General features: G+C 34.9%; 2 protein-coding genes across 3 annotated transcripts; both read left to right on the top strand.

The window, feature by feature from the left end:
• Positions 1-380: 380 nt before the first annotated feature.
• LOC121858832 (E2F-associated phosphoprotein-like) lies at positions 381-13819 on the top strand. 2 transcript variants are annotated; one of them, XM_042355477.1, is made up of 6 exons: positions 381-616; positions 4237-4298; positions 6251-6481; positions 7274-7424; positions 11152-11271; positions 12988-13819. In XM_042355477.1, exons 1-6 carry the CDS (start codon positions 399-401, stop codon positions 13628-13630), a joined length of 1425 nt encoding a protein of 474 aa, XP_042211411.1. In that variant the 5' UTR covers positions 381-398; the 3' UTR covers positions 13631-13819. The 2 variants fall into 2 exon arrangements, with proteins under 2 accessions (XP_042211411.1, XP_042211413.1); XM_042355479.1 differs by having other exon boundaries at positions 384-616; positions 11164-11271.
• Positions 13820-15848: 2029 nt separating this feature from the next.
• Positions 15849-18113, top strand: LOC121858833. The gene has a single exon (XM_042355480.1). It carries the CDS (start codon positions 16780-16782, stop codon positions 17491-17493), a length of 714 nt encoding a protein of 237 aa, XP_042211414.1. The 5' UTR covers positions 15849-16779; the 3' UTR covers positions 17494-18113.
• The last annotated feature ends 6372 nt before the right edge of the window (positions 18114-24485 follow it).

The following is a 24485-nucleotide window of genomic DNA, read 5'->3' as shown; positions in this document are numbered from 1 at the left end:
CCAAACCAGCTTACTAACCGTTTGAGCGGCTAATGTGTTCTTCATTAATTTGTTATTAACTCTGTTTCCCAGTGTTAGTACAGGAGGAAACCGGAGTACTTGGAGGAAACCTGTTGTAATTGGTAGTCACACTGAATAACACCCGTCTTAAATTTGTGCCGTGCACCGTGCAGTAAGTGCCGGACTCGAACCCAGGGCATAATGGTCTGAGGTACCTGTGTTACCACTATAATATAAAATTATCAATACCTGTCATTTTATTGTTAAATTTTAGTATTAATTGATTACTAGGTAATATTGACAACTCAACCCGAGTTTACATAATAAAAATATATCCTAATGTCTATCTATACACCAGAAGTTGACAAACGGAAGCACTCATTTGTTTGTTTACACCTATGACGTTATTGAGTGAGGGTGTGACGTCATTACCCAAAACAAATGTTGAAGTGGATTTTATAACCAAGGAAGAAGCCAAAGGAATATTACTGGGAAGAAGCTGCTTGACATTAGTTAACATGGATGTATCAGTGTTTGGTAGGAGAGTTGATGCTGATTATGATTATTTTGACTTGAGTGATGATGATGATATCATGTGTAGCTCCAAGTACATCAGGTGAGTACAGTACCTATGTTTTGGGTTGAGATATAATTGATATCCTGTGAAGGGTAAGATAACATTTGGTATTATTTTAGTTTTCTGTCATCCGGGGAATCTTAGAGGGGGGGGTCTTGGGGGCCGGTTAGGTTAGGTTAGGTTACATTACATTAAGTTTGGTTAGGTGGCAAAATTATCGTTTCGGTCGACCACCTATTTGGAACCTGACCTAACCTACCCAGTAGAAATTGGTCACAGCTTTCTTAAATGCAACCAAACCAAACCTAACCTAACCTAACCTAACCTAACCTAACCTACTAAAATTCGCTGGATGACCGAAACAATAATAATACCAGTTCGGTTAGATTAGTTTGGATATCTAAATACAGAGATGACTGAAACTATAATATTACCAACATTTTCATGCTTATTTCTTAAGTTCAATTGAAATTACCTTTACAGATGTTTTTTTTCTATACAATTAATGGAACTACTCCTCTCATCCATGGTAAAGATTTATTTTTGAATGATTTTTTTTCTTGTCAAACTTGAGCATACAGTATATCACTTGGTGGTTCATGACAGCTAAATTCTGATGTACCTCAGGGATAACTTTTTAGTGTTCCTGAAGGTTATAGTCTAGGTAAATTTGCACTGTCACCTCCCACTCTGTTAGAAGTCAAAAATATATTTTTCTAGTGTATTTGTGTGTTTAGACCGAATATAACCTTCATTTCCGTTGGAAATTGGCTTTTTTTTATCCATTTTTTTCGTGGGACTTTTCGAAAAAAAATAATGGCTAAGCGAATAAAAAATACACCAAAAAACACTAGAAAAACCAAAACCTAACCTAACCTAACTGACTCTCTATTTCTTACCTTACTGTCCTGGTTCTTGTTCGTGTTGGATTCTGAGATTCTTACACAACGCCACATATGTTGGTCTTTGCGATATTTACATTCAGTCTTGCACTTAGGACACTTTACTGAGGTTGGAAGAACACCATGCGATCGAAAAAATGCGATAGTTTCTTCATTTTTTTTTACAAAAACTCGCAATCAGCTCCATATAATTTAAGTGACACCCATCACAGACTTCTACTGTTGGAAATGAATATGAATTTGGAAATATGAGACCCAAAATAAAAATCGATTTTGATTGGGCCAAAAATACCGTGAATTAAACCAAAATCATTTTAATTGGTTGCAAAAAAAAAACGCTTTTGATTGGTCGTGTGACGTGTATGGGAAAGCATGCGCGTGATGATTTATGAAGGAGACACGCAGTGTGGGAGGTGAGGTAGGTGATAATGGCGGAAGATTAATGGAAGAAAATAGAGAAAAATTTGGATATGCTATCTCCGTTATTATACATTTGTGATGGTAATGTAATAGATAAAAATGATCTTATAATTAGACGTCTTATTAGAATATGATAATAGATTAGTGGTAGGAATGTGGAATGTGAAAATGCAATAATACCAGTCTATTATTGATTCCATAGTAAATAGTAATAGTATAGGTGACGGATTCATGAGAAGGAGCAACTCTTGGAAAAAATTTTATAGAAGAAAATTTGGGTTATCCAGCCACCTAATGAGATATCTCTATAGAAGAAAACTTATTTCTTACCTCAAGGCAAACTTAAATTGGGTAGAAGAATAGCACTTTTCCTACACAGGGTTTTGTTCTTTGTTTTTCCCATAAATAAAGACAACGCTGCTGCCAGTGCATACCCAGTACAGTACTTGCCAACAGTGCGTAACAGAGACGTGACCGACCACTGAAGCGGCTAACGAGTCGATCAGTGACAGAGGATAAAAGTAAAAGTAAGAAAAAGTCACTCAGCAGCTTCATGAGTGGCAGCCACGATATGTTGTTTATAGACAAATGACAGACTCAAAGTACACTACTATCATATGTCCCTCTGGACAAACTGTCTGTCATTTGCCCTGGACACAAACCTAATAGTTAAATGGTTTTGTATCTTTTCCTGGATCCACCCTTGGTGAGCGTGTGTCAATGAACCACTTTCACTGAAATAAGCGAGTGAGTGCATGGTAAGGCAACTTGCGCCGCATCAACACACCGACCCCAAATGACTTTAAGTTCTGTACCTTAAATAAGTTATAAAGTTAAATAATTTCATAAAATAATGTATTATCAAATGTTTAACAAATGTTTCTAAGGTATATAGTACTGTATATAAATGTTCAAAATATCAATTAAACTTTGAGTCACTTACAGTGTGATGGTCCTGATTAGATCCTCTATTTATTAATTATGAGAATTAATTCCCCATTATAAGTGGTTCATTATCAGTGGATTTTTTCTGGACTCTATTAACCACTTCTAACGAGGACCCCCTGTAACAAGTTGTCATTGTTATGATCGTTACTCTTTGTACCAAGATGGCCATAATAAGATAAATGTGGCAGGTATGACATTAATAGACAGTAATGTTTGTAAGAGTTCAGAAACGGTCACTGATTAGCTCTGAAGAGTTTGGTGCCATATGAGTGATAATCATCTTGGGTTACTCAGCTTTATTTTTTACAATAATTCCTTTTCTAATTAGTTAAAAGTAATATAAGGTAATAATAATCATAAAAATTTAATTCTGGGGTTGGTCTAGGTAAATTTAGTCTACTAGAGACAGTATCTGGGGGTTATGGGATTCATTAGCCAATGAGAGACCTACAACTTTAGGTTGAAGGCTGATTTTTTTAGCCCCCTTTTTTTTAAGTGCATCTTATATGCCATAAAATATGGTAAACTAAGTTTATTCCTATGATTTTTTTTCTCTAATAGCACCAGGTACAGTATTGCAATATATTGAATTATATTACTACGTGTAAATGTTATGGGTGATCCAATATCATACATAGAAGTTTCCTATGTATATGTACTGTACTATATTGGTGGAATGATGTGAAGAAAGAGACAATTTTATTTAATAAACACATCTTAAATGTAGTTACCTTTGTGGAGCACTGTACAGTATAGTACCAGTGATTATTATCCTGAAACCTTCTGCACATGTCACATAACATGCTGTTATAGTACCTGTACATACTTTCAGTTATTGGCCTTTTCATTTGTCCACCTGTAGTGTACAGTACTCTAGGGTGGGAGTAGGGATGAGATTACACCCACTAACTTTAACACCACACAATGACTGTCTCACCCCCATGGCTCCCTGGGCTGTAGGGAGACTGTAGGGTTAAGGTGTCTTGTAGTGAAGGGGTTAGTAGTCATATGTTATTAACCCTTTGTGTACAGGGGTCTCTGTGTTGAGAAAAATTATTTAGTGGTAGCCAAATAAAATTTTAAAAGTGGCGTCCCCACAGTGAGGAGGTTAATACTGCCTCCAAAGTAATACAGGTATCAGTATTGTCTTCAAAGTACAGTACAGTATATTGATTTTAACTATCAATGAATTTGGTGTGAAACTTCATAAGACTTCCACAAGTAAGAAATGTATCCACAAAAATTGGAAAAGTGAAGTTTAATGGGGCTGTTCCTACTTGTTTATTTTTATTTTTGCATTACAGGAAGACCAGTGAGTATAGGTTGAACAAAACATTTGTACTGAAGTGAATAAGAACGATTAAACTTAAATAAATATTTATTTTTCAGTTCTGATGAAGAGGACGATAAATTCTTTGTAATTCCCAAGTCGAGGAAATCATCAAAGCTGGGTGAGTTTTGGACATCCCCAGGAACAATGTTTATGCAGTATATCCTTAATTATTAAGAGACCACTGGGAATCTTCATTATATATACGTATAAGTGTTGCACTCCGTAAAAGTGTGCATGATGCAAAAGGAATAGCAGTTTTTATGTAAGAAATGGGTTGACGCTCCAGAACCTGTTTTCCCCAGTTAGGTATACGTATTGCACAAATAAAGGTAAATTTACCTGACATATGGAAAAAAATTAGTTTTAATTACTCTTGGTATGAATAGGGGAAGGCTGATGTGCTGTACACTGTCGCCTGTAGTGGCAAACAACTCTTTCCTCTTCCATGAGGAGTCATTCTTTCAAAGGGTAGTAGCAAACCCACTCAACCCTTCCCTAACATGCAGGGCTCATCGAGGGTAGGGTTGGCAAGCCTGGCCCCCTTTACTGATGCATTATGAGTGACGCTCTTTGTATCATTGTCATTTGGCTGAAGAGAACTACTGCATAATTTATAAAAAAAAATACTTGAATGAAAAAATAAATATCCAGGATAAAAAAAATGGTAGGTAAAGGTAAAAATGGGTGTTAATGCCAAATTGGTTATGTGCATGTTAGGTAACAGGGGTTAAGGTTTGATTGGATTGTAATACTGTACTGTACATTCCAATGTATTTTCTGGTAGGCTAGCTTGTTACTTCTGGTCGATCAATTTTAAGGACAACTCACTCACAAAACAGCTAAATAATTTATTAGATAATTTTAAATGTGTTTATTTTATTAATGAAGATCACAAAAAGTTTGGTGATGATGTACAGTATTCCCAGTGGATTTTGGCTCCGTTCATTTCAAGAATTCTAGCCCAGAAACTCACCGATTTATGCTGTTCAGATGAAAACTCACTTACAAAACAACTAAATACCTGTAGTTGAATAAGTTTTCTTAAATGTCCTTACCTGATTAGTACTAACAGCATTTGTAAAATGAGATGTCTCCAGTAGCTGATTGGGCATGTCCTTGGCAGTAGACATGACAGAATCTCTTAAAAAGTTTATATTGTTGACCATAAAAGCAGTAATGTAACAAGAAAGAAAAAATCAGGTTTATAAAATTACTAATCTGTTTTTCTCAATTAATTGTATTCATTATAAAGATCCAGTTAGACAAGTAAAAATATTACGATTGGGTGACAGGAAAGCTACCAAATTTTGCCACCCCTACGAACTCCAATACTATTAGTTTACTTTACTGCTGCACCTCCCCATCAAGCACTGTAGTGTGGCACTGTGGTATCTTTCGCAACTGAAATTTTCACTACCATGGGTGCCGACACAAAGACCTCCGTCAACAGAGAGGGGTGTTTAATACTGTGACCCTATGTGTGTAAAACAAACAACACTGCAGTTACCAATATGTAGTGTATTGGAAATAGTAATGTATGAAATATATAAATACATTTTGCTTGTAGGAAATATTAGTGTCTGTACCTTATGTAAGCCATGTGTTGCTCTACACTACATGTCTAAAACGAACAATACTGTACACTCCAGTTACCAATACAGTATATAGACTAGTGTGCAACAATAAATTTTAACAAATTATAAAGGGCACACTAATGTACAGTTCACTATAGATGCACTCGCTCCCATCAGTTGAGTAGCAGCTGAGACGCTTTGGTGGTGGAAGGTGCGGTGTGGCTGACTAGGAACATATTCTTAAGTGCTTGACCACATACAGCCAATGTTTTCTCGCAGGTGTTGAATTAGTAGAAATGGTGTCCTCACGTAGAGGTGAATTTGTATGTCCTGAACATACTACTGTATATTCTATAACGAAGACTCCCAGTACTTATTTTTAAAAAAAAAGATACCCGGTATATTAAAGTGAAGTACTGTACGATGATTTCACAGTTCCTCACTGTATTAATGATTTGTATTTCACTGAGATAAATCTTTTTATTTCCTTTATTAGTCATTAAGAAAGATGAAGAGGATGACTTTGAGAAAGAAATGGCTTCAGAACTGTCTCAGACCATGCAGCGTCTTGCTTCGCGCCTCAAGAATAACAACCCACAGAGCAGTACCAGTGAGGTAGGAGGCAGCAAGGGGCCAAAGACTGAAGATTCGGGCAAGAAGCTTCCAGAAGAGAAATCTGAATTTTATGATGATATATATTTCGACTCTGATGATTCTGACATTGAGGGTAAGTGCTGTATAGTACAGTATTTATGTTTATAAAGTCAAGAATTTTGTAACTGATGCAGTGGCTCAGGCAAATAATTTACTACAGTACAGTACTTCAGTAAGCTTGCAGGCAGACACCCCAAGGTTACACCACACTAATCCAATGAAACCCAGGTCAACCCCACCCCCAATAAAAATGGGTAGCACTAATGAGCTAGTTACCAAGAGCCAAGACCTGTGAGTTTGTAGTTGTCGTTCTTCTGCCCATGTGTTGTGTGACTTATACAGGCTATAAAGCATACTGTAGAGTTGGGCGGCAGAAGTTTTATTGGTTGTCTTCGAATTTGTTTTTGAATTGCTGTTATTACTTTTTTTTTATTGGTCAAGGCTACTGTACACTCACATGACTGGGTGCATTTAATGATAACAAATTTAGTCTAATAGTCTCACTTCTCTTTAGATACTTAAACAGTTGGCCTCAGTCACTGTGGAAGAAGTAAAGTGAGATGCCCCGTGCCCCATCTCCTATTGATGGTTCTTATTACTGTATTATCCACATTTACACATCTACTTTAGCTCTGTATTTTCATATTTTCAATTCAGTGAGCATGGAATTATTCCCTTTTCTCTCTTGCTTCGTCTTTCTTCTCATGTCCTACTTTCTAATCTCTCACTAGAATTGGTCTGCAAAACTACATTTATTCTCCACACATTGTTGCCTCGGATTACAACCAAGTGGTGACACCTTGTCTTATGTTATAGCCTCACTAATTTGCACATTACTTAAATAGATCTTTTTTATAAACGCCAGCTGCTGAAACTACAAGCAGAGTTCCCAAAACCAAGAAGGAAAAGCGACGCATTCTGTCCAATGATGAGCTTTTTTATGACCCAACACTAGATGAAAAAGACCAGGAGTGGGTAGACGAAATGAGAAGATCATATCAACCAAAAAAGAGAAGGTAAAACTCTTTCTTGACACTGTGGGGGGTGTTCTTTTATGTTCATTGTCTCCGTATGTTTCTTTTTATATTTATATTGTACAGTACTGTATGTATATCTTTATTTCCCTCAATAGATAAAAAGTTACTTCTAGATTAAAAAGCAGGAGTGTCTTTGCCATGTTCTCTAAATATCCTTAACTAGCAGCGAAGGATTCCCTACTCCTCTATTATGTGTGCAAAAATGGAATACACGTTTAGTACGGTAATGTGAAACATTCACTGATGGTGGCCATCATCCCTACAGCTATCTTCCACTGGTAATAGCAACTGTCCTTGCAGCTAACTTTCACTGATGATGGCTGTTGTTTAAGGGTTAAAGTATCATATCATATGGTAACTAAATGTTCAGTATCCATTTTATGCACCATAGTACAGTACAGTATTGTATATGGAAATTAAAAAATACTGAAATGATATGCCATTTCTGTAGTAGAGTCATGGGTCACAGGAGAGCTGGTATATAAAAGTTGTACAGTACTGCAAGGATGTCACCTTCTAACTTTTGAAAGTCATATGATTACCTTTCATAACACAGTACAGGTATACAGTCCTGTATTTTTTTTTTAGTAAGACTATGGGTATTATAACATTATTTTGGGTTTAAAACTACTGTACAGATTGGCCCTCACTTATCTGGCATTCCACTGACCAGCAACTCCCAATTACCGGCACTGTTATAGGAAAAACACTATTTAGCAAACCTCTCAATTAACAGCATGCTCAACCATCATGTGTTGTCCAGTTGACCACAGACACAGTTCCACTATTATTTAGTGGCAGTCAAGGAATAATCAGCCCATAAAACAAAAAATAGTCATAAATACCAATGAAAAAAAATTCAAATAAAGACTGAAGTTTATTAGGACACTATCAGAGGGTTGATCCTGGATCTGAAAAGAATGTGTCGACTCCTATATACAAGTAACATTTATTATCTTGTTCTCCAAACAAAATAGATTTACAGGGTGCAGTACATTATTTTCCATAAAAATATGAAAACACACTTAAAATGTTTCATAAAGATGCCCATATAGGTGACATCTTACAGCTGTAACATAGTGGGGCCAGATATGACAACAGTTTTGTATGATAGTTGACAGATGGTCATTTATTTTATAGATTATTATTTCCATCACATGTCAGCTTACTAGTCATTCATGTGGCCAGTCTGTTCTTTGTTATAACCGTCATTGTCCAGCGTTAGTACAGGAAGAAACCAGAGTTCTTGGAGAAAAAATTAAAAGTTTTATAGGGTAACAGTAGACAGTACCCTTCTCACATCCAACTTGGGAATTAAAAACATGTCTCAGTTGGGTCTAACATGGTCCTGCTTCTGGTTCTGTGTTTATAGGTATTTAATTATTATTTTACCCTTAATTCACAGTATACAGTATAATGTCTTATAAATGAAACACACTGACAGCAAAATAATAGTTACCAAATTTTACAGCATTTAAGACATACCCCAATTTCAGTTGGGAATATAAAGGAAAAAACTTTTGTGTGTATTTTCCTCCTTTATTCATAGTTTTCTTCAAATAATATACACCAGTAAATGTGAGAAAAGTTAAATAATACTAATAAATAAATTACAACAAAAACTACTGTATTGTCATGTGGTTGCTGGGCAGCAAAATTTGTCAGTTGTTTCACTACACATGAAAGACAGCTGAGATCCCTCATTCCCTTTCCCCTGCTTAACAAGAACTCTTAACACACGAAGAAAGTTTTTCCCTTTCATGTTTTTGACCTTATGATAATTATTTATTGCAGTATTATTTTTTTCTTTCAAATTCTGTATGTAAGATTGAGTATGCATGTAACAAAAACAAAATTGAAGAAAATCACGTGTATCTACCTGAAATCACAAATTTAAATATATAATATAATGGTTGCCCCTCGTGTGACAAGGATGGCAGGTCCCAGGGCCACCTGGGCGTGAATTTGTTTAAGGTGTATCAGCTGTCGCCAACACAACCACACCTTAAGTTAATGAGTTATCATGATCCAGTGTCAAGGAATAGTCTGAGAAAACCGGGCAACTCACTAACTGCACTGGCTAACCATTACCCCGGAACACGATCCGCAAATCGATTAACATCCAGGTTCCCAATTACTGCTGGATAGACAGGCAAATGGCATGAAGAAAGTTGTCCATAGTTTCACCTTGACCAGGTATCAAACCTCAAAGCTTGGCCTGGTGGCTACAGTGATTGAATTGAATTTAATTTAATTGAAACAGTTTATTTAGCCAGAAAAACTTGGCAGCAAAGCTGCCAGCGATGTTCATAGATTCAAATGTGAAAAGAAAAGTACAGTATCTGTAAATCTTCATTTATATCAGGTATTTTTAGATGTAAAGATAAATGTTGCAGGAATAACATTAATACAGTACAGGACTCTGCAGTAGATAGTAATGCTTGTAAGAGCTCAGAAACTGCCTGTTGTACGGACACTAATTATCTCAGGTTATCATCATCAGTAGTTATAAATCCAGCTTTTATATTTAAGTAAGCCGGCTAATTTTTTTTTGCCATTTTTTAGCCCAAAAAAGTGTGTCTTATATGCCATAAAGTACAGTACAGGTATACAAAATGTATTATGTTAATTCATTTACAGCGTCAAATCTTAAATAACAGAAGGCAAACTTCTTGATTTTTTACATAAAGTTGTCTTCATATACAGGTATTATGGTTGTTTAGTGAAATATTGAAGGTTCCCTAAGAAATACAAGTACTGTACAGTATAAATGTTTTTTTCATATTTTAAGATATGTGAAATAAAACTTTAAATCACCTGTGCTCGACTAAATCCTTGTACTGTAGATACAGTACATAGAGACATTTGTAGCAAGAGTTGTTTTCTGATGTACTACACAACTATTTCTTTAGAAACCATCCCAAATTGTTCATAATGAATACAAAACTGACCTCCCAGTACTAAACCAAGCACACCTTTATCAAGAAACAGTGAGTGTCATTAGAAGTGAAATTAAATATTATTAAACAACATGAAAGGGTAAGAAATAACAGTTGATGATTGCCCTGAGAGGGAGAATACAATGCACAAGCTTTTCAAATCATACTTTTTGTTTTAACACCATAAACATTGTAATAATGGGTGTAGATGGATGTGTTGGCTAACTCATGTGGGATGATTGTGGTGGTGGGTGGTCAGTTAATGAATGGCCATTAGATGGAGAAAATGCTTACACCTTTCCTTCATACAGTACTGTATATTACATTAATCTTCAAATGTTTCTGTACAACAAAATTTGTTTGGGGGGCATGGCTGCAAGAATAAAGAAATTGCTTGAGGACATTGGATCATGAGTATTATGATTACAAGTGACCAGCTATGACTGAGTGTGGCCTGGAATGTGTGAAATCTACATGTTTCATTTATTATACAGTACATACATTTATCAAATACATATAACCATCACATTAGTTATTGATTTATTAGATTTATTCATTATAATGGGTGCCAAATTTGTATACAAAGAAATCCATAACATTATGGGCACTAGGCTAAATGTGGCTTAGTTAATGTACAATTAATTGTATTAACCTTCTATTTAAAGTAAATTTCTATCATCCAGCACAGCCCTGGCCCCGAGGTTGGCAGATAAGACAGGGTCAGCCTTTATAATAAAATGCACAGGGTTAAAAGTTATATTACTCAGTGATATTTGCAGAACCAAGAGTGGAGTCAGTACACGTGGCCAGCCTCAGGCATTGCCCCAGAGTGATGCTGTGCTCAACTGCCCAGCATGTCTCACTACACTCTGCATGGACTGTCAGAGGTAATGTAGCCCCTAGGACAATCTAGTTAGTAGAACATAAGTATTTATGATTTAACTTTAACTCTGTTTTTCTTGCAAAGAGAATGAAGTAATTGCCTTGTTAACCTGTCTGATACAGGTTGACAATCCCTTATCCGAAATCCTTGGGGCCAGAGGCATTTCGGAATTCGGAATTTTTCGGTTTACAGAATGGTTAGTTTTTTTTTTTATGTGTGTATTAGCCCACCTGGGCACAAGTCACTGATCCACATTTGGGCCTGGGGGCGAAAATATAATAATTATAATAACAACAATACAGTAATAATAATAATAATAATAATAATAATAATAATAATTCTTAGGTCTAGGTCGTGTTTCTCACTTTTTATCTTTTTTTCATTCTTGTATTTCTTAATTATTATTATTTTATTATTACAGTATTATTGTTATTATTATTAATTTTATTATTATATTATTATTTTTATTGTTATCATTATTATTTTATTTGGGTGTATTTTGTATTAAATTTTTTATTTACAATGAATAATTATTATTATAATTATTATTACCATTACATTTTCGCCCCCAGGCCCCGATGGGCTAATCCCTGTTATATAAAAAAAAAAAAAACCACTTTCGGTTTTCAGAGCTTTTCGGTTTTCGGAATTTCGGATAAAGGGTTGTCAACCTGTATTATGACTAGTAGGATATACAGATGATCTAGCTTGTGTGCCATTGTACAGTATTACAGTAAAATAGATGAAGACAAATATTTTGAAAAACAGAGATTGATTAGTTTATCCTTAGAATTATATTGAAATACAGTACAGTACACAGGTCTGTGAATACTAATAAGGAGAAAATGTACAGGCTTGTCTTTTTTCCCTTTGTTAGCAAATTATGATATGATTAATTATGATAGATAAATTCCACAGATCATGAAAGTGTTCATATATATTGTGTATAGTACTGTATACAGTACACACGTTTATTGATGAAATACAAAGAACGCCTCTGTTTGATTCATTTTCAGTGTGGAGATTCATCATGTTCTTTCTTTGCCTCTGTGTCACACAAAGTATTGGTTCTAGATCCATTTTCTTTGATGATCATGTTTACTTTTTTACTTGTGACAAGGCAACTTAAAATTTCTACTTTCTTATCTATTGTTGGTGAAATTCATTTTTTCATTGCATTGGGCAATGTTTTTGGGGATATGGATAATAAACTGGTGCAATTATTAGCACAAAATTGGAACAGTGAACAACAGAAGTTGCCACATCAGAGCTTGTGTTTGAATGGCAGGATATGTGTGTGTGTAGCAGCCAATTCTGAAACTTTGGGATATCAAGTTCAAATCTACAAGTTAATTACTGTACTGTAGTTTCATTCCAGAAAAATACACTTTCAGTAAAACTGTTTAATTCCTTACAAGTGGGGTTATATTTTGTTACTGATACTTAAATCATTTCCCTTATTCTAAAACATATTTGTATATCATGTCATCTTTTCCCAGATTCAGAACTGGATAGCTTGTAAACTTAAAGGATATGCCAGATCTTGTTTCATTCTATTATTCACTAGTGCAAGCATCTGATATTTCCTCGATTTGATTTATGGTTAAGCCATTTTTAATAATTATTAAGGTGATGTTAAGAGTGTTGTTGTGTCAGGTGTGTGTGGGATCAGATATGCAGCTAAACACAAACTAAATGCGGCAATATTAAAATTTTTCAGACACGCAATCTATCACAATCAGTATCGAGCGATGTTCGTCTTTAATTGCAATGTTGACTCGATGGAGAGACTCAAGTTCCCAAGCAAAGGGCAAAAAAAACGGGATTTCTTTAGAAACAAAAGGAAAAACAAAGATAAACAAAGCCTTAACCAAGAGGCTGAAGAGGATGTACAGAAGTCACAGGCCAGCAGTGCAGTACCACAGATGCAGCAAGGTAACAGTGCCACCCTCCAACAGGGTCAGAAAGAGACTGACATGGAACTTCAAGAAACTGCATCTTCATCAGCCACAGTTGCTGCAGGTTCAGATGCTGTAGCTGAACCTTCTTCCTCTTCCCACAAAAAAGTGGCCAGCAGTGTGATACCACAGATGCAGCCAGGCAACAGTGCCACCCTCCAACAGGGTCAGAAAGAGACTGACATGGAACTTCAAGAAACTGCATCTTTATCAGCCACAGTTGCTGCAGGTTCAGATGCTGTAGCTGAACCTTCTTCCTCTTCCCACAAAAAAGTTTCCTTTGCAAATGTTAAAGATGATGATGAAACATATCACCCTGTTACATGTAAGATTTGTAATACAAAGGTTGCAGTGTATGATAAGGATGAAGTGTATCACTTTTTCAATGTTGTTACAAGTTATTAATAAAGTATCTAGAGTGCCTTTTACATCTTTCCCTACATCAGGCAAAAAATGTCTCGGTTTATAATAAATTTAGGTTAATACTTGACAGTGAATTTTGTAAGTGGAATTACAGTACTGTATACAGGTATCAATGTCAATTTTCTTTATAATGGACCTATTATTGTATAATAATTATATGTATTACAGTTATTCTTTTGTTTATTTTGACATCACCCCTTCACCTTCAGAGGATCTTTCTAGATATCATCCTCAAAGTATTGTATAATGATTACGGGGGATGAAATATCTTACCGGCCAATGACAATGAAATACTAAGGTTAACAAAAAACACATCTTTACTGTCAAAACGTATCCTTCCCCCCCGCTCTTCCTCGAATATCTTTTCATAGTTCACCTAACCTAATTTACTGCCTTCCTTAAATTTTTAAATACAGGTTGACAATCCCTTATCCGAAATCGTTGGGACCAGAGGCATTTCGGATTTCGGAATTTTTCGGTTTTCAGAATGGTTAGTTTTTTTTTTTTTTTTTATTAGCCCATCCGGCTTGGGGCCTGGGGGGCGAAAATATAATAATAATAATAATAATAATAATAATTCACAGGTCTAGGTCGTGTTACTCACTTTTTATCTTTTTTTTCATTCTTGTATTTCTTTATTATTATTATTATTATTTTATTAATACATTGTTATTGTTATCATTATTATTTTATTTTGGTGTATTTTTTAATTAAAATTTTTATTTACTATGAATAATTATTATTATTATAATTATTATTATTATAATCATTATAATTATTATAATTATTATTATTATTATAATTATTATTATTATTATAATTAGTATTACTATTACATTTTCGCCCCCCAGGCCCCGATGTGGGTCAGTGATCTATGCCAGGGTGGGCTAATCCCTGTTTAAAAAAAAAAAAAAAAATGCTCCACAAAATCTTTCGGTTTTCGGAATTTCGGATAAAGGGTTGTCAACCTGTACTGTACATGTATTGTTCACAACTTATGTAAGGAGGAACCTCAATACATTTGTTTTATTTAGTATTACAGTACTGTACCAAACATTGCTGGAGTAGTGAGAAAAATATTTTTATCTAGAGGTGGTAAGCGTAAGGTACTTTAGTGTGCCTAGTTTTTGCTGATGTTTCCAATTTTGAATTAAAAAAATTACAATACAATTAAGTACTACTACTTCAAAAATAACTTTTAATTTCATGTAACACTTTCTGCCAAGCAGCTTTCATAATATGTACTTGTACTCTATGGTGCATACCAGATTGGGAAATCAGGTGCAGTAGATCCCTGTCATTGATAGCTGGGGGCTGATCAGATTATCACCCATCCTTCAGTCGCATCCTTAGGTGTCTTCCCCCCATTGGTTTTTCAGTGTCTTGACAGCAATATCAGTATTGGAAACTTCTGTATTTTAAATGTTTTATACAAACAATTTTGACATTTACATCACAACTGCCCTATTACAATAACTAAAACACTGCAGGCAATCCCCAATTAACAAAGGTTTGGTTAACCAAAATCCAAAGTTATGAAAAAAATTCCCATAATTCGGTTTACGAATAAAAAATTATGAGTTGGGATTTTTTCTTCTATATTTTATTTTTTTTCATAAAAAACTATGACCATAGGCGAAAGTAATGTTTTTTTAAACCATTATGTTTACTTATTTCATTCCAGCTTCTTCCTGTACTCAGGTGATAACGAAAGTCATACCAAATAACAGATCAATCACTTGAATGGTGAGGAAGCTAATAATTGATGAAATGATAATAAATAAATGCTTCGTGTTTCTTCCCTCATCCTGATTTAAACTCTGCCTCATACTGTACAAACAGTAGTGAATGGAATCCATTTTGTTTTTTAGACCTTTCTACTCTTGGCACTAAAACTGAGACATAAACAGATGAATGTGTTTTGGTCAAATAAAGTGGAGGGTGTGTACAGTATATCTATGCAATGGCTAACGAGCCGATCAGTGGTGAAAGGATAAAAGTAAAAAGTATTATAGGTTATCAGTATGTAAGGGAATGAAGTGCTTATTGTACAGGAAATTTATTGTAAAGCCAAAATAACAATGGTTTCAGTAAAGGAAGGTCATATTGTGTTATGCATAATTGCTGCTTCACTGTTCTGAACTACTTGGCGGTGGTTGACCGGATTCCCATTTTCATAGATTCGAGGGTTCGTAAGGCAATGCGCGACCCCAGTCACCCCACACTACAGTTCAGTGTCAACACTGTCACACAAACTCACAGTCCGTTCACGATCATCTTGAGACCGTAAAAGTCCCTACTTTCGTCCTCATGATGGGATTGGCGAACGAGTGCAGCACTGGTGGCCTTGTGGTAAAGTAACCTATATTGTAATGTGATTGTTTTATTTCATTCAAGATCATTTATGTGAGATTTTTCGTTGCTCCTGTCACGTCCTTCATTCCCCTTTTATATTGTGGGGAGACTGAGGTGCAAGAGTAACGTTAGGTAGGGATTAGGTTAAGATTATCTTGTTTTATAATTTTAAAGTTGTTTTCCTGCTTTGTGTTAGTAAATGGTTAATTTCTTTAATTAGTTTACTGTTGCTACCTAATTTGAGGACTGATGTGTTGGGAATTATTGCCCACCACAGTGTCAGTGGGACTCATGAAATATAACTATCCTTCCATCCATACATTAATCCAAGAGTTATATCATGCATAGGCCAATACTTGTCAAGGTAGGTGACACTATAAATACAAGGTAGTGTTACTTCCTTTGGGTTTGAAATGCTTAGTGTTTGTTACTTTTTCTTTACTTATATTACACTGTCTATCTGTCACTTTATCTTTCTGACGTTCGCTGAGAAACTAAACCAATAACATTAATTAATATACAGTTTACAGTTTTAGTAATATAGATGATAATGATGGTACTTACTAAAATTTAAATTGACCCAAAGATGATTGTATTGTGTCCGCAGTCTCTGATAGTTACGTCACACGGTAAACAAACATCAGCTGGTTGTCGGTATGAGCAAGGTAAAGGTTCATCCTGTTAGCACGACCATTTGTCTCACTATGAACCTGATATCTTGTTAGAGGTATATTAAACTTATATTGACCATACCGTGTTTCCTGAATAGTGGAAAAATGTCACTCGGTCGGTTGTTAAGATCTATGCCAATGAGGAGGCACACGGTCATTGGGGCGCTGGTCATGGCAACTGTTCTCTTCATAGTGTATCAATTTACCTTCGTTGCTGAATTGAGTGAATCTTCCAAACCCAAGCAGCATCAACCAAATATTCCAAAGCGACATATTGAAATTGAAGATTCAAACAGACAAAAAGTGGTAGATAAAGACAGATCACACCCAAAAGATATACATTTGGTAAACGGTGATGGCAAGAAGGACAAGACACTGCACGAGGAAGAGGTGAAGGCTGTGCATAAAGTAGACAAGGTTGAGGTTGATGTGGTGAAACAGGACAAAGGAAGTAAGGATATCTCGAAATCAGATGTACGAGTAACCTCCCAAGATAAGGAAAAGGCTACCTTTAAGTGTGTAACCACTGGGAAAGTAATTCCCTTAGAAAAATTGAATGATGACTTTTGTGACTGTCCAGAAGATGGATCTGACGAGCCAAGAACAAATGCTTGTGTGAATGGAAAATTCTCTTGCTTAAAGCATTTAAAGAATTTTCCAAAAGTAATTCCTTCATCATGGGTTAACGATGGCGTGTGTGACTGCTGTGATGGCTCAGACGAGTGGAAGAAGAAAAAGGTGGATATAGCTCTCTCTATACAACTCCAGAATAAGGTTGGACGCTATTTGTCACCTTGCCCAAATCGCTGTCCACTTTGAATACTGTAGATTGTAAATAGGAGGCAACATTTGGGATTTTATTTTGACATGTACACTACAGATATATACTGTATATACATAAATGCAGTTATTTTATTTTTCCATAAGAACAAAAATTTGCATTTGATACTGTATTTGAATTGCTACTGTATATAATCAAGGTGATCAGCTTAAATATGAGTTCAGATTTATAAGCAAATGTGGAATGCACAGGGGTGAATGAATATTTGAAAAGATCGTTCAACCAATATGTTGAACCATACTGTAGTACAGTATATTAAGTCACCGTAGTAGCCCCTACCATAATTCTGTAGGAATATTCTCATGGTATCATTCAATTTTTTTAACTAATATTTTGACAAATTTAATGCTACTGTTTTTGAGTTTGAACTATGAAGTAAGATATATATAGTGCCTTAGTTAAAACTTTCATCACTTTGTAACACTTGTCTTCCCAAGTTTTTGTCATATAGCATAGTCAAAGGTTAATGATATGTCGTGTATTTGTGATGCTTGAAGATAAAACTCCTATCATAATTTCTTAAACTGTTTACATTACTGTACTTAGATCCACTTTTATTCATCACATTTTGTTGCTCATATATATATATATATATATATATATATATATATATATATATATATATATATATATATATATATATATATATATATATATATATATATATATACGTATATATATATATATATATATATATATATATATATATATATATATATATATATATATATATATATATATATATATATATATATATATATATATATATATAATACGTATATATAAATTTTTAATAATAATAATGCTATCTCCTGAAATTAAATATGCTGTATTATACTGTAATAGTATATTTGTTAATGAAGTTAATAGTGCATAGAGCATATGGCACAATTTGAAAGAAAAATGGAATGAAACTTTATATAAACACGTAAGCTTATTGATGTATACTTGGTCATAGTTACAAAGGTCATAGCTGTAATATCAGTCCATGCACATTACTGTACTGTACAGTATTTGGTCTTGTATTTTAACCCAAGAAGACAAGAGTATTGTTGTGTGGGCTTTAGCAGGAACTAATATTTTGTCATATTATAGTTAGATCTGAATATCCTGTCCAGATTTTTCATGTTGTCCACAATACCTTAAATGTTCATACTTGTGTAGTCATAGTTGAAGATGAATCACGATACACACTCTGGTTGTATGGATTGTTCATTTGAATTCCTCTTTTAATGAGTCATATTTTCATCTATAAACAATAAAACTTTTTTTTATACACGTTGGTGTCTAAACTATGGTAGTGAATGGTTCTGGTCCCATACCTTAGGAGCATCAAGGGTTTGTGCAACGGATAAACATATGTACAGTAATTTCTCTTTGGGAGCTGTAGACTGCATGAATTCATCATGTAATGTCTCTGACATCATGTCTTTTTGATGTGCCCATATTCTTAAAAACTCAATATTTGTTGATTTGTATAGCTATTCCTTTATTGATGGATCCAAATGTATGGTATCAAGGAACCAGTCCTGGGCTAGATACATCTGTCATAAAGTAATCTGGAGAATTTTTATATTACTATACATTATTTTTCATACAATGCTGATAATTTTTTTTCAGCGGATTTAATTTATATATATATATATATATATATATATATATATATATATATATATATATAAACTGTTGGTAATGGGTTTATCATTTGTGTGAAGGCTTTATTTTGAGCTTTTTGTCTTTTTTTTTTAAAGTTTTATATTGTCTATGCTGTTTGCTGTTAAATGTTTTCCTAACCATAAATAGAATTGCCAAGTGCTGTGATAATGTTGAATTTAGATTTAAGTTGGCAGCAAGATTGTTGTACAAGGTATTTTATTTGTGGTGAAGTTGAGGCTGGTGGTCATGTATAACCACCAGTTAAATCAGTCTAATGAATCAATCTCTTTTGTTAAATGAACTTTGTATTGACAGCAGGGTAATATTTGTATAAATGGTAAGGATTACTGTATTTTAATATGAACATACACACATGTATGTATAAGTATACTTGTATACACTTGACACTGTACCAGGTACTTTATTTATTTACTTTATTTATTTCTTAGTACAGTATATAGTAATTAAAGGTAGCAAGAGGTTTTCTTTAAGTTTACATCGTTTGAACACAATACTGTACTGTAGTTGTAAGACAAAGTTTCAAAAGTCAACATAACACAGTTGTAAAAGGATGGTCCGGTACCTGCAATAAAATTGTTATTCTCTATACAGATATGTGTAACTGCTGTGGATATTTTGTTAGAAATTACATAATATTCAGAATTCATAAGTTGTGTTTCTTTCCTTAACTATTGATGCTGCTAAGTTTCTGAACAGTAATTCATTAATGCTCTTAAGTAGATACGTACTGTATGTTAAGTTTGATGGTTGTATATAAATATATATATTTTTGAATTTGTCATATGTATTCATTCCGACTATTCTAACTTTTAAACTGGCAACTTAATCTCCAATTTTCAGCATACAGTATTCCCAGAGCAATGATATTTTTTCCTTAATTAAGGTACAGTACAATACAGTACTTGACTCGTCCAAAGGATTCACAAAACTCGTGTTGTAAAAAAGTACTGTACCTGTACTGTACATAGCTGAATTATCCTATATACGTAGTTGCTCTGTGGTACAGTAAATGGTTTGAAAGCAAAAAATAAAAAAAATTAAGTTAAAAGTGATGCTCGAAGTAAATTGAAGAATGTTGAGGTATACAGTACCAGGAATTAATGAAATTACAGAATCTTATGAAATATCAAGAATGGGAGGTGGATACAGTAGATGACAAGATGTTCGGTTGTGTCTGGGGGTAATGAAGGCATGGCACAAAAAATATAAATTTAATTTAGAGTGGGAAGGTGATGAGATTGAACATTGACCTAATAAAGGAATAAATTTATGGAATATATTGTACTGGGATAAGTGCAGGGTATATATTATTAACGGAATTGTAGCAAAAACATGGGTGTACAATATTAAGAGCAGAGCACTGTTAGTTGTAAAAGGAAGAGCATATGTAAATCATAAGTTTGTATTAAAGAAAAAAAGCAATATTGTAGTGTGGTGAGTAGGGTTTGTGTCATTTAAAGATCTAGATTAAGTAACAATATTTGATGGAATAAACAGAAAAGCAATATTTAAAGTACGGTATTGAAAATATATGGGGCAAGTGGATATTTTTTATAATGCTATCCAAGAGTTTTACAAAGAGAGTGAAACGTCAGGTTTATTTTTTTGAGAATAGGCATGAATAAAAGAGGTGTTAGTTTATATACTAAAGATAATGACATGCAAATGTGATATGAGTTACCTTCTGTAAGCAAATAACTCTTCTGTAGTGGGCAGTTAGCAAGAAAAGTTTCAGATGTTTGTGAATGAGTTTGGGAGGCTCTGTTATACATCGTCAAGCTATACGTTGTTTTGCACTGACATCATTGACTAATTGAGGAACACAACATAAACATTCCCTACACTAACGTTCTTGTGTCTTTTTCAACTCAAGTGACAATATAAATGTCAGAACTTGAATCTCGGTCCCATTATGTTCTATCTCGCTGTGAATAGTGGTTTAGCTTCACGTGCAGCATCAACTTTGTCTGGTTTTGCCCTTGCAATCGTTCAATAATGAATGACAAGCATAGTGCAAGTACAGGTGGTGACGGGAAGAAAAAATGTATGAGAATTACACTGGACATTGAAATTATGTTGGATGTTATGAAGTGTAGTAAACAAAGTGAACTCCTCCACTTATCAAGGTAAGATAAACAAATTTATAGGTTAAGGTAATTCTTTTTAAAATGACATTTAAAATTGTGCTGTTTTTACAAAAAAATGCTTTTCTGTTCGAGTCATTGCTAAGTATTGTACTGTACAATAATATTACAAGTACAGTATAGTCTCGATTTACGCAGATTTGGTTTACTCGTTTGGTCATTTATGCGGCACCTTGGCAGACCAACTATTTTTATTTACACGGTTCATTCCATCATTTATGTGGGAAGCGTGCGCACAAGGTCGCCCAGTCAACAAAACATTACCGAGTTCTTCACCCGCCACAGCTGGCCCAAGTCAGTGATAGTGAGGATATGGACTTTGAGGGGTTTGGCAAAGAGGCCCTGCAAGCATCTGTGGTGGATAGTGATACAGGTGATATAAGTGATACAGGTGAGGGCCAATAATCTGCCCTCTGCCTCAGAACCAATCCCCCATCCCCGTGTGCCCAGCGTACGTATTGTTGGAAAAAGTGTAGTTTGGGGGTCGGCCCAGTCTCTATTTCAGTTAATCCCATATGTTCTGTTATTTCGTTTACGCGTTTCTCGTTTTATGCGGACCTCCATGGGTTCAATTGACCGTGTAAATGAAGACTATACTGTACTTATTTCAGGGGACCTGCACAAGAAACGAGTTGATAGTGAATGTAAACGAGAGTAAAATTATAAAAATAAGTACTAGAGAGAATATATGGAGCAAAATATATGTTGGTAGTTATGCGTTTCAAATACTGTACCATATATTGTGGCCTATAAGTCAACTTTTGAAGCTCAAATTTTTGTTTTTAAAACTAGGAGTCATCTTATATATCGGGTATAAAATGTCAACCCCTAAGTATGGCTCTGCCACTAGTATCAGGCTTTATCTTTACCATACTAGTAGGTCTTGGTCTCAGTATTGGGTTGTAACTTAATTTCCAGCACTTGCAGACAAGTTTTACCTAACTGGAGCATTTTCCCAGAAGGGTAACTGTTACTGAACTAAGCCTAAGGTCATTGTTTGCACTCAGTCCAGATACACGATCTCCTGCCATCATTGATCTTAACCGGGTTTTTACCCTTCTTTGTGTTGAATGATCTCTCAACTGGGCGTGCTTTTGTGGGTAATGTCTGAGCAATAGTAACTGTTTGTTTAATAGAAGAAAAATAGAGGGGTGTGTTTGAGTAAATTCTCCAGTTCATCATCTTGATTTTTATTTTGAGATCAAATTTCAAACCAGATGGCTGCTTCACCTTCTAAGTTTCCAATTTCATACAATTTAAAAAAATTTGCAATCTGGATCTTGAATTGTTGTCTTGTAACCTTTGCCATTTGAAGTGGATTAAGTGAATACCGGCCAACATATTGCTTTAGTTCAGCAGCAAATCGAATTTCCAATGAAGATATGATAAAAGTACAATTATGGTGCATAGTCTGATCTAAGAAAATATAATTCTATAGTTGAGCCATAGACATTTGAGTGGTGTTTCTGCCAACCACACTGTCTGGGAAGGGTAAGTTCATATGTCCAGCTCTGTTGCTAATTGTGACAATCTATAATTATGAAACTGTTACAATGATACTGGCAGCATAGTACTGTACAGTATATCTAAAATCACACTAAAATAAAAATTAAAACTGATCTAAAATCACGGTACAAAGACATTAGTGCACTGTCTTGGTATAAAACCTCAGAGATGTGACACATGAAACTTGATAAAAAATCACAGTACAGGGGTGCCATGACAAAACCACATCAATATCTAGGGGCGGATCTTGGAATATTAAAGACGGGGTTGTCCAAGAAGTTGTGGGTGGGAGAACAAGGTGAGCTCACCCAACTGGTTTTTTTTTTGGGTGGGGGGCACTGTAAGTCTACCCCCATAATTTTAGAGGAAATCAGACCAACATCATGGGCATTTTGAGGCCATTTTAAAGCCATGTGCACATAATATTAGGCAATATTCTTAAGTTAATAGTAATTACTTTTTACTATACAAAAATGTCCGAGTACAATACTGCATTAAAGAAAATGTATTGGAATTTTCTGGTGAAAAGGGAGGGTCTGGACTCCCCTGGAGCTGCCCTTGATATCACTTAAACAAATACTGTCTGAACTACTTCTACCTTGAGTAAACCCGTGTATTCCTATGGAGTAAATGACTTACTCTAAAACAGAAGTGGTCAGTGTCATGATGGCTTCTTGTACAAACCTGAAGTAGCTGGGTTAATGGTCTGCACTATATGACATGATCTAATTTTACTGGTATTGTCAAACCACTGAGACTAGGGTCAGGAGAGTCTTAACCTTAATTACCTAAGGTAACTGACCTAACCAACCTAAATCTTAGATATTGTACTTTCTTATCTGACCTCAGAAAACTGACTGTTAATTCCCTGACCCAACCCAATTCTGTTTTCTCTCGACAAAAGTTTGATATGGGGGGGGGGGGGAGGTCCTCCCCCCCCCAGCAGCTGCCCGTGCCTGCTGTGGGTATGTGAATAAGAAGACGAATATAATGACAGAAGTGATTAAGATATGAAACCACAATAATCAATACCCTGTATAGCTAAACTATAATATAATACAATGCTGTACATAATATATCATGTACATTTTATAGCTAAAAGACTTACTACTTTGTTATAATTTTGTCTTGTTTATCAACATCTCTTTACAAACAGTTCACTTTTAGAACTCAGCATTGGTGATCCATCTTGCGCTTCCTTGAAGGTGTGGTTGCACGTAAAATCTTCCCCAAATAATAACCATCACCACATCAAAAGTTTTACAGCGTACAGCAGCAATCAGTGATGCAGTCAAGACCATCAGCGAAGTCATTCCCAATTTTAGCTATTACTGGTCACCTGAAAATTAGCCCCAGTGCTCGCCTGAATTTTTTCCACCCAGCTTAAACAGCCTCAAAACTATCTGGGACTATTCTCCAGGCGGTGCATAAAGGCTTAAATTGTAAATTATCTCTTTCATGGTGTCGCCTACATTACTGGCAGTAACGGAGTAAGTTTTCAAGTACCCGGTAAGCAGGTTTGGTTGTGACAAACGAGAAGCAGCTCTTACTTATGGCATTCAGAAACAAGAATGTGTTTTGTGACTTAGGCTACCGTAAGATAGACTTCTTATAATCTTGTTAGGTTGTCAGTAATGTAACAT

The sequence above is a fragment of the Homarus americanus genome, unplaced genomic scaffold, assembly GCF_018991925.1.
Source record: "Homarus americanus isolate GMGI-L3 unplaced genomic scaffold, GMGI_Hamer_2.0 scaffold59232, whole genome shotgun sequence".
In the NCBI taxonomy this organism is placed as follows: Eukaryota; Metazoa; Arthropoda; class Malacostraca; order Decapoda; family Nephropidae; genus Homarus; species Homarus americanus.
The sequence above is the reverse complement of the archived record's forward strand: the minus strand, read 5'-3'. Positions and strand labels throughout refer to the sequence as shown.